The following is an 11,971-nucleotide window of genomic DNA, read 5'->3' on the forward strand; positions in this document are numbered from 1 at the left end:
CCTATGGATACATAAAGGAAAATATGGAACCCATAAATAATACCAAAAAAAACCCCCATCCCATACCAAATTCTCTGTGGTCAATTTTTAAGTTCACTTAAAACAAGAACACACCCAAACCACATAATAAAACAAATTAATCCATTAAAGATATTCAAAAGCATCTCTTTTATGCCTAAAAATAATAATAATGAGCTAAAAGCTGAAAGCCATGCAATGGTGTCAGAAGTCAGGCAGGCAGAGTCTTGATAAAGTCACATTAACACAATTTTCATCACAGTGTCAGGGAGACAGAACCAGTTGAACATAACATTTAAAAAAAAAAGCAACACTAAAAACAAACCACTAAAAAACCAGCACAGCATTGTTTAAAAGCTTCCAGCTCTCACTTTAAGATTTTTGCAATATTGTTGTTATTTTCCATTCCTGCCACACTCCTCCAGATGTTGGTACAGTTCTGAATCTTTAGTTCTAAGAAACTCTTGACTGGCGATGCAGCCAGAGCATGAAGGAACCTCCCTGCCCTCTGTTCAGTTATTCTGCATTATCGCTGTGAAACGATGGACACGGAACAGCCACAGGAGAACACAGACCCCTCTGGAAGGAGCTCACCTTCCTCTCATCAGCACTGGCCACCAGAGGAACACCTGGGCAGCTCTCCCAGTCCCCCTGGCCCTTTCTGCCCATGGGACAGAGCAGCACAAACAGCTCTGGATCAGCCACGGGACCGTGCTGACCCTGCAGGACCTCTGGAACCTCCCTCCTCACCACACCGTGGGTGCCACCCTCCACCACAGCAACATCCAGCACTGGGAAACAGCTGGCTGATGGAAAATCCCAGTATGGGGGTGCTGGAGGGGAAAAGGGTATAAACCCCATTCTCCAGCTCAGGTGGGTGCCTCACCTTTACGACGTCTTCGTCAGCAGATCTGCACTCGGTGGAGTCCGAGACGTCGACCACGGATCCGTCCTCCTGCACGGCAACGACCTTGACTGGCACAGACACCATTCTGCCCGTGAGGATGGCCGTGTTGAGGATCTCTGTGTCCTGTGTGCACACACAAACACAGGATGGGTGTTAGAGGAGCACAACACCACAGGCATGCCACAGGGATCATGACAGTGACAGGCGCGAGGATGGGACCCTCCCTCGCACACACCCTTCAAACTCCCTGCAATATTTTAGCAACTTTCTAAGCCAGAAGTTGCATCTGGACCAACAAGTCCTTGTTTCGACAAACGTGGATTTACTCTTTTTGAGCCCGTTTACAGGTTTGGCTGAGGGCAATGCAATCTGTAAGGCCATGAGGCACTAAGGGCTGCCTGCAGCTCAGCACTGCTCAGTAGGCTCTCCAGGGCATCAGCAACTCCTCCCACTCCTTTGCCCCAGTTCGTGCCAGTGATTTGGGAGCTGATTATCCACCATTACAACAACAGCATTTCTTCCTTACTGCTCCACTGCTCCAGCTAACAGAGCTGTGAGTTGACCATTTATTTCCATAAATACATTATGAGAAAAACTATGCATCCATCTACAACTTTTTTAGTCTTTCCCCATCAAAATCCCACCTAGAGACGCTTAACCACATTTATCTGTAATCCTGATGAATTCACAGTGCTGGCACTCTAATGACTCCATTAACACAGCCTTCCTCTGTGTCTCATATGGCTGCAGTTTGACTAATTACTCCAAATGAGTTGCTACAGAGGCCCCTGCCTGGCATAAGCAGGTAGAGACTGGAGGGGAACAGCTTTTGCAGAAGCAGTGCTGACTGCCAGCCCAAAAGTTGACACACAAGTGGGGCAAGGAATGATCTGGGATTTCACAGGAATTCATTCTGGCCATCTCAAAAAGCCTGTGATAGGAAATACTGCTCTGAATCAATCCCCTCTTCATTTTTCAACTTCCATAAAACTAATTGCTTGGGGGGGGGGGGTTGGGGGGAGAATAAAAAAGTTGCTTCGAACTAATCTAACTTTAAATTCCATTATTAGAATTGGTGGAAGAAGAAATGGATTTTAGTGAAAAATTTGATGGCAGCTTGTATAGGGAGATATATTCACTATCATTTGCTCTGGCTGCTGGCTAGATTGATAGAGAGTAATGGGCATTGACCACAAGCTAAGGACAGCTGGAGAAGACCAATAAATACTTGCAACTAAGATGTATTATTAATCAATATTCAGAACCTTCTGCAAAAAGCGGCCTGAATTAAATGAGCTGGAGCACTAAAAACAGCAGTGCAGCTACCTCCGAGAGCCCACGAGATGTTTATGGGCAGCCACAGCCCAGAAAAGCATCGAGCGCACACTCGAGTCCATTTCTGGTCAGAACAGCACTAAGAGGACGTGCTCAACTTCACACTCAGACTTCAATGTGATTTAAGAGTCATCCTGAGCAGAGATGCCTTTCCAAAGAACACCTCAGGAAATAAGTACAGGCTTTGTTCTGTTCTCTGCGAGGCACAAACCAGATGTTTTACACAGTAAATGACTGTCTAGTTTTTGTTTCTGCTGAATGGGCTCATTTATTACCAGCTGCCAGCCACGAGAGAGGGACACTGGCAAAGAGAGAAGTATGTGACAGAAGGGGAAGTGTGAAAAAACAACCGGAAATCCTTTAGAAAGACTGAGATTTGAACAAGGCTGAGAAAAAAAATGTACTGCCAGGTGAAAGAAAGCACTTAGGTACACCTCAGGTGGAAAAAGGTTTTATAAGACAGACAAAGAGAAACTGAAGCTAATTCATCCACAAGTCAGAGAAGAGGTAGTTATATTTCACCACTGTAAATATCCCATATATACTAAGCCATCAAATATCAGATGTTTGATGAAGACCTGGTGGTCCTGTGTCAAAAGGCTCTCAAGGAGCAGTTCTCCAACAGTCACCAACAACAGGTCTCCTTCAGTGCATTTGGGGAAAACCTGTTTTGGCCAAGGTCACAAACAATGAAAACACAACAAATTCCACTTCCAAACTCTCTGTTAGCACAGCTGTGAACTCCTCCAGGTCAGGCAGGCAGTGCTTGTGTGCAATCACAGCCTGATCCAAAGCTCTACCGAGTCATGGATTAAAGGATTCTTTGGACTTTGGTGGACTTGGAACCAGCTGCTCAACAGGCCTGATCTACTTCTCGTTAGTTTTTTGTGCTGTTTGTTCTCTCACCCGGGTGTTGACCGTCGTGTGTGGCAAAGCACAAACAAACCTCCAGCCTCCCTTAAGTGCTGTTTAGCTGCCAAAGCTGCAGTCAGACTTTGATGCACTGAAGGACAATGCAAAGTTTATAAAAGCATTTGCATTCCTTTCATAAACTCCCACTGAAGATAGCATGAGACAAGCACAAGCACCGCAACTGTCCTGAACTTTCTCTGCTTCCCAGCACATACAGGTACCCACCGTGCTAATTAGCTGGTGCAGCCTCACAAACCCTGCAATTCCACCAGAGAAATCAATATTTCAGATGCCTGATGCCTGGACTGAGTGTTACACAAATATAATAGGCTGTGTAAAGGCCTTTTTAAGAGCTGGCTATTTATAGACTGCAAAAATATATTTCCTCTGAGGAAGAAATATGAACTAATTGACTGTCCAGTAGATTTATAAACAGACTTTTTAGTGCTTCTTCAGCAAGTCATAACATTTCATGTAAATTCTGTAAAGCTTGGTTTACATTTCCACAGTAGGGTTTACTGCAGAAAAAGAGCTACTAAACTTTAGATACCTGTGCTGGTGATTACTAACAGCACCTGAAATGTAGAGAGGGGTCATTGTGTTGATTTACATGGGTAGGTCCTCCCACGTGGCACAGTGAAACATCAGACCCAGGACCACCAGCACAATCCTCTCACTGTGGGCACTGCAAGGTCCCAGGTGAAAAGCTGGAAATCCTTTCCCATCTCTTTTGTTGAGGGTTTCAGCTGTCAGACTTTGACCAAAACCCTCAGCTCAGCAGCCGGGGTGGGAGCTACACATTTGTATCACAGGCCCCATCCCTGAAAAATAATAATGTGTGTGTTTATCTCCAGCTCTCTCTGTACCTGAATGCATTAGCACTTCAGCAGAGCTCTTCTTAATTACAACTGTAACCTGCTAATAGCATTTCTTTGTTGTCTGAAGGAATCTACTTCTTATGCAGCCCAGGCTAAATTAAAATTTAATACAACATCAGGTCGCAACAGAACTAGGAAGCAAATGACAGCTGTTTAATTAAAACCTAAAGCTGATTAGATGGCACTACTGAGAGAAATACTCAAGAGGAAGAGCTGAAAACTACTGAAACTCAAGGCCAGGATAATGGCTTTATTTAAATATGAATAAACGCTGCACACAGCCGTAGTAAATGTTTGACAACTGGTGGGTTTGGACAAATGGGGAGGCAACGTGAATGGGAGAGGTGTCAGGAGTCATGAGAGAGCTTTGACTGCAAACACTGCTGTTACCCATGGATGTGGCCTGAAGCTGGGATTACTGAGGAGTGACTCCAATGGGAAGGCACAAATCAACTGAGGAACTCCAGGCACAAAGTTCCCAATAATTACGCTTTAAACAACACCACAGTGACCTAAATGCTCCTTAGGCAGGTGGTGACTCTATGGCAGCTCACCCAGCTCCCTTGAGCTGACACCATGCAGCTTCTTCGCCCTCTGTTGTTGAAAAATAAAGACATGGAGACATAGATGATACATCTCACAAGAAAGCACCTCAGGAGCCAGGAGCTGGGCCCAGGTTACCCAGACCCCAGTGCCTGATTGCTGCCCCTGTGGGAGCAGCCAGCATCCTTCCCACAAAGCCTGGCAGGCACTGCAGTCCCACACCAGCCCAGGTTCCCGTGACAGATATCATCCCTGTGATTAATGCACGAGCTGCCTGTGTTTTTCTAGAGGTTAACAAAACATGCTACAGTACACTAAACCCAATAAACACTCAATTGTAAATCAGGAGGGAAACCTAAAGCCAGCCCTATTCCACTGACAAATGCTACAGTTAAATGCCTTTTGGCATTTAGCTGAAATGACTGTCTTTAGTGAGGAAGGCAGAGAGCTGGAACATTTGTCTGTAGAATTGCATTCCTTCATTATTATTTCTTTCCCCAGAGTGTAGCTCACGAAAATACATTTGTAATATTAGAAGGAGTCTTTTAGGAACCAGTTCTTCTGCCTGGAAATGGCATCTCTTAAAAATTGTAAATTACAGGGCAGATTGTGACGTGTGGGCTGGACTAGGGGAGGTTCTTTATTTGATAAATTATTCACCACCTTTTGCTTCAGATCAAAGAGCAAGGCAATATAAATCCATTAAGCAAGCTTAATATATAAATTAGATGCTTTGCTGAAATTATTATAACCCACAGCAGTTCTGTACTTTTCCCCCCTCGTGGCTGAATACCATTTTGGGTTTCCAATACATATTAATGAAGCCTGGGTGTGAGAAAACGATCTCTATTTCCCACCATTATATCAGGTAAGATACACCATTCTGTCACCCAAAGGCGAGCACAGACAGCTGGGATTATGTGTTTATGAAACATGAGAAAACATAAAGAATCTTGCAAAGAGACGACCTTCTTTGACCTTTTTTCCTTCCTCATTTCCTCTCCTTCCTCCCTCCTAATAAAGGGCTGAACTTCAGCTACTTCCTTACTCTGCAAGCATCATTTCAGTGGAGCCACTTGTGGAATCACCTCTTTCCCCCTGCCCTGCCCAGCATGTGTGCTGCTAGCAGGTCATTCCCCCTCGCCTCCAACATTGCCGTCTCTGCCTGTCTCCTCATCCCAGCCTCTCATCCAGCGTATCACTGCTAGGAGGGATCAGTTCTGACAGATGGACAATCACAAACACTGCAGCCTCTCGTGTCCAAGGTAAAGGTCATCCTCCTTTCCTTTGTTTACCTGCACAAAGGCTTTTCTTTTATTTCAGATGGGGATCCCCAAGGAAGGGCAGGCAGGTGCATGTGTTCTGCAGGAGGAATTAGTGCAGGCCGAGCCATACACAGGTTCCTAATCACTGCTTCTCACGAACAATGTAAGCAGCAGCCATTAGCCTAACCGAATATTATTCTAGATGTGTATCGGTGCTGCAAAAAACAATTTGCTTTAGCACAAAAAAGCACAGTCCAGAAATTCCAGAGTCTCATTTCAGAACTTGTCTTTTTGCCACAGAGACACTGAAGGAAGCTCTGATCTTAGCAGAGTGTACCTGGCACACGCAGCCAGCAGGAGTGGTAATTCTGTCTGGGAGTTCATGGAGACCAAAACTGAGATTTACTCCATTTCATGTTTTTTTTATGACGGATATTCAGCTCATTTTGAGGTTTATGTTGGATGAATAAGCAAAACCTGCTGCTGAAGGTGAAACCTGATTAGACGCACAGAGACTGTCAATTCTGTGACCTGAGGCAGTTTTGGGGTTTTTTTCATAACTCAGAACAGATCTGCCCCCATTAAGCAAAGGTTCAGAGCACAGCCTGGTGCACTTGGCAGAAGTAATTGCAACCTGTCAGGCAGTCTCCACTGTGCCTTCTGCACGAGCAAACGCCCTTTCCTGAGCCTGGGCTCGTGTTACTTCTCTTCAGTACATCATGTCCAAACCTGCTTTGTGACACCATCGCTCTCCTGAGGTTGGAGGAGCTGGGGAGCAACTATTGTGTACCTGATTTTAGTTGTCTGCACAGAGGACAGACAGCAAGAGCTCCTGACTCATGCTTCAGGACCTTTTAGCCAAGAAACACAGTCAGCCTAAAGGTCTGGTAAACTCTGCCAGTCATTCACACTGGAATTTGTGCTGTATTCAGAAATCTGTGCAGGATCTGAACATTCTCCTGACACACTCAAGCCAGTCCTTCTCAACAGCGGGTGATTGGGAACCATTTTAAAGCATATTTAGAGTTTCTCAGTTCATTTAAAGATATTGTTTTTTCTGTTTCTGTTCCACAAAAACATAATCATGTTCTGACTTAGTAAAATTATGGCTCCCCTCCAACTGAAACCAAACAATATCCCCCTGCAAGTGGACACAAATCGGGCAGAGTCCTCTGCTCAAGAGCAGTGAGTATCCAAACTGATACACTAATGATTGGTTCAAATGGCCATGAAATAATTAATCTGAACATTCCTCAAAGGCATTGTTTTCTGGACAGAAGTCTAAGGAGGCCATGCCTTGCCATGGAACATAATTATCAGATCCACTTGAGTACCATCAGTAGTCAAAGATACAATTTTCTGGCTCTGTATGTTTGTCCCACAGACTCAATAATATTTAACGACATCTGGGATGGCCATTTTGAAAAGTTTCCTTCAGGCACTTCTCTAACTCTTTTCCTAGTCTTGACAATTTCTTTCAGAGTGGGTTGGAGGGAGGGTTTTCTAGAGGGAATTCTATGCCACTGGTGCAATGGGAGAGCTGGCAACTCAGTGGCTTGAAAAGGCTGCAGCTTCACAAGTGCAAAACTACAGACACTGGAACATAAGGTTGAGGATCACGTGAGTTTAGCGCCGCAATCTGTGTGCTCATCTTCTTCCACGAGCACTACCTGGGCAGAAATCCATGTCCTTCTGTAATAACAGCTGTTTAATGCTATAGAAGGATGCACAAATTAATTACAGCATGTCTACACTACATCCCAACATGCTGCAGGAGCATCAGCACGGAGGGAGTGGGGGTTCTCCCCCTGCCCTGGACACGGTGACTTGCTCTGTTCAGCCATTCACAGTGGCTGTGGCTTAGGAAAACCTGTTTACGAGCAGAACAAGATCCATGGGAAACCAACCATAACATTATGCAAAATCCTCTGAGATTTCCTGATAGCAGACAGGTGTCCAGCATTCACTAGACAGGGGGGTCAGAAGAATTTATGGATCTTATGTCTTCCCCCTCAGCACAGCTCAAACACTGGTGTAAGTGCTGGCCAGAGCAGGATGTATATTAACTATATATAATATATATATAATATATATAGTTAATATGAGAAGTGCATGATGGAGTTTAAACTGGAACAGAGCTCTGTGAGATGCTTACATTCATTCTCCTGCAAAAGGAGGATTTCATTTTCTGAAGAACATGGATCTGGCAGGAAAGACTTGTGCCTTGCCCAAAGAATTACTATTTTTTGTTCTTGAAGAGGGGCTGTCTTATCTGTCAGGACCAGGCTGCTGTACTTACTTATTTCACCCGTTTAAGTAATTTCACGGGCTTGCAGTGGACTTCTCTCAGATGTGCAGGGCATGCTCCCCCCTGCAGGACTGGCTCTCCACAGCCTGGCTCCACTGGGTGCTCTCTTTTCCTCTCCTCACTCAGGCTCCTCTCCCCCAGAGTGCCTGCACTGAGTGATTCATTCCCTGCCACTCCACGGCCTGGGACAGCACCAGAGACACTTTGATTTAACTCTCTCCATCACCTATTAAAGGGCTCAGATGTCTCTTTATACTCTATGTCAAGAATTACGGGAGAGAATCTCTATCCCTCCCTGCTTTCAAAACTATAAACAGTCAGTACCTACACACAACTGTTGGTTCCTTTACTCCTGGGAATTAAAAGTGCTCCCAACAGTTTTTTTCACCCCTGCACAATCCACGCAGTGACACAGACTCACAGATGATGCACCTTTTGCCTGCTTCCCTTAATAAAGCTTCCTACTGCTCTATGGGATGCAGGGAAGATAAAAAGAACACATCTGGAGCCAGTCCAGCATCAGCCTTTTCTGTCCTTCCATGCTCAGAGCTTCCTGCTGCTTCTCTCACTGATTTTGGGAGCACCCATCCACTGCACATTGCTCATCCTTGCACTGCTCTCCACTCCAATGAAGTGCTGCCTTTCAAGTCTTCAACACTGAGCTTCTACTTAAACAAGCACTAGAGAAGATCTCACCTGTCTGTGTTTGGCACTGCCTGGGAACACTCTTGGCTGGGACAAAACAAATTAGCTTCTTGACAAAACCGAAAAGTATAAAGAAGACAACTTTGAGAATATTTTCTTTGGAAAGAACCCTGAAATTAAAAAATGGGGGTTTTTTTTCAAATCAGAACATTGATTTATTTGAGGTGAGTTTTTGAGAATTTTCTGACTAATCTAAGAACTACTGGAGTATTTTTACTTCCTTCCTCTGCCTCTTCTCGGCTTGAGTTTTGTTCTTCACTTTAATTTGTCTGTCTGCTCACCTTGTGTGACGCTCCACCTTGTTCTGACATGCCCCTATGTCTGATTATTTCTTTTCCTTCTCAACTTTCACAAAGAACAACCTCTTTTTTATTCAAGTTCAGAACAAAATCCCCTTTTTGTTTCCATGATTGAATTTCTCAGTGAACTCTTGTGCAGTGTATTTATTTCCTGCAGACTAGGACAATATCATCTGTGTTTCAAAAGCTGAGCTACTGCTGTCAGAATATCAATCTTTTTCCAGAGCCCATCAGCTTTTAGGAAACACAGTTCCTCAAATGAAAGAATGTGTTAAGAATCTGTGAGAAGATAATAAAAGAACCCCAAAGGTTGACTGGAGGTAGTAACTATAATAAAGGCTAAGTATTCACACAAATGTGAAAGTGCTGTGAAATCAGCATCAATCTATTTAATTTTTCGTCTTTTCCCATCTCTCTTTCATCTGTTCTAAGAATTAGATATAGAATGATTTATTTAAACCAGTGCTTCCAGTATCTAGTCTTTCCACAATACTTCAAAACCAGTTCTCAGCTCTGCCAAAGACAACAGGACAGGGATTTTCATTACACATCTAAAACAGCTGAGGCAGAAGAAATCCCACAGGCCAGTGACAGATCAGGGAAACGATTCCATATTCCCCGGTCCCAGGTCCATGCCTTTTCCATGCTTACACTCAAACTTGCTGTCTTCAGGCTCCTGGTTCTGACCACTTTAAATACCAATTTCCACATCTTTCCTACTAAGTGGCCTTTTTGCATAACAAGCAAATGCTAAGCGTGCGGCTCCTCAAATGCTGCTTTTATTGGCTGGCTCGCTGAAATTCAGCTGTGCAGAAAAATAAGTATCAGTGGCTGCAAGGAAATACAGAGGGCTCCAAATGCAGCAAGCAGGAACAGATGAAAGGAAAGGAAGAAATACAGCATGACTTGCCACCCTTTTTAAGTGGAAAATGATAATGGCATATGAGTTTATAATGCCAGTGGCAGCTGCATGAGTTCAAGGGGGAAATCACAGAATATCTCTTAATATGAAACTACTGCAAAATGTTGCACTTGGAGGGGGCTTCCAATGTCATCTCACAGGTGGTTTGAAGTAGGGCAAGGGGGATGGCATTAATGTTTCTCGGGAATAGAAAGTGACAGTATTATTGGTTTTCAATAGAAGTATTCTGTAAACAGACAAAGGTCTTCCACTTACTATTCTATAAAGGCAAGTAAATATGAAAATCACAGCACATTTCCTTGATAAAGGATTTTAACACTGGTTCCTTGTCCTTAGCCCTCAGCACCAAACCAAGACCAGGCTGGGATTCCAAGGTAGTTTTAAATTTTTTCATTTTAAACTGTTTGTAAATTATGTGAAAGAGTGGCTGACTTGGTTTTCCAACAACAGACACTGAAGGACAGAAAGTGAAAAAAGACTTCCATCTTTGCTTCCAAGGTATTGTCTTCATAATTAGCCTCTAGAAGTCATTAAGACATGACTGAAATGCAAACTTCACAATCTGTTTCTTTAGAAGCCGTTCCATTATGAGAAATGGGAAAAGCACCGATTTTCCAGGAAGACAAACTAGGTACAGCAAGAGGGGAAAAAGAGAATTACCCAATTTGTGTTGAAGGACCCATCTACAAGAACTAAGGGAAGGAAAGCCTCTCCCATTTTCTGCTGTTTACCTAATGTGAGACAAAAATGCACACCCTGAGCTGCAGAGAGAAATCAGGTCAGCCCTGCTGGACTGTTCAAATAGAAGGAATATTTGCTATTCGCCTCCATTAAGGAAATTTATCTTCCTTAAAATTGGCTGTGTTAACCATTCATTCTTTACTTTCTCTCTAAAAATTGGCAGGTTTTCAAATGATAATACATTTATTTCTTCTTCTGCAGTACCAATTTCAAATTGTTTACTGCTGTAAGGTGGGAGGGAGGCCAGGTGTGAGGCCGTGTCCTTTCCCTCCTGCAGCTGCTGGGGTGCCCTCACTGCAGTCATTGCTCCTGCTAAATGGACAGATGAACACAGCAGAAGCAGCTTTTTGCAGAAAACACAGCTGAAGAAAACACATGGTTCTCTGGCATTCTGACACATGATTTTAGCAAAGAATTGACAAAGGTGGAAGAAGTGCTGCACTTAAAGGCCTCCATAAACGTGATGCAAAATTCCAGCAGCAAAGTGCTTTCAGTTGAAAGCACCCCTGCACAATTACCACGCAGAGGAGAGCAAGCTCTCCTCACCTTCCACTTCTTATCACTTTGGCTTCTTTCCTTCTTTTCCCCCACCTTGAAATATTTAGCCATGTCCTCCCCTCCTGGTGACATCTCACCCCCTCGGTGTTGAAACACACTCGGCACAGATGTGGGGCAGTCATTCTTACAGCTTGTTTCCAAAGTGTTCCTCCAACAAGGGAGGTGCTTATCTAAATCAAGTTAAACATGGTGATTAAAGTATCTCATTTGAACTACTGCATTTTCAATTTTCCCAGGCAACAGGAATGATCTGACAATGGATAAACTGGACCTTGAAACAAAAATCATGTTTCTGTGTATCTGTGTTCCTTTGTTACGATGCAAGAATTTTCCACAGGCCCAAAAATTGCTGCCAGAAGGCCCCCCTAACGAAAAGCAAAGCAAGGTAATCCAACATTTCCCTCTGCATTCTCTCGTGTTATTCCAAGTTCGTTTTCATGGCCAATATGATACAAAGTGATCAACCAGGGCCAAGCTTCTGAAGTCAGGGCAACTATATCAAACACACCTTTCTATTTGCTTTTAATTTTTTTGTTAAATGACACTGACATTCAGCTACCTACCCACCAGATACACTCTT

At 43.8% G+C, this 11,971-nt stretch overlaps 1 protein-coding gene across 1 annotated transcript in view; it reads right to left on the bottom strand.

Moving 5' to 3' along the window:
• LOC103615902 (transmembrane protein 132B) overlaps positions 1-11,971 on the bottom strand; it is a 172,004-nt gene that overhangs the window by 40,571 nt on the left and 119,462 nt on the right. The window contains 1 exon segment of the mRNA XM_008634007.2: positions 905-1,048. Within this exon segment, the coding sequence (XP_008632229.2) occupies positions 905-1,048 (144 nt within the window).

The sequence above is a fragment of the Corvus brachyrhynchos genome, unplaced genomic scaffold, assembly GCF_000691975.1.
Source record: "Corvus brachyrhynchos isolate BGI_N302 unplaced genomic scaffold, ASM69197v1 scaffold114, whole genome shotgun sequence".
Taxonomy (NCBI): Eukaryota; Metazoa; Chordata; class Aves; order Passeriformes; family Corvidae; genus Corvus; species Corvus brachyrhynchos.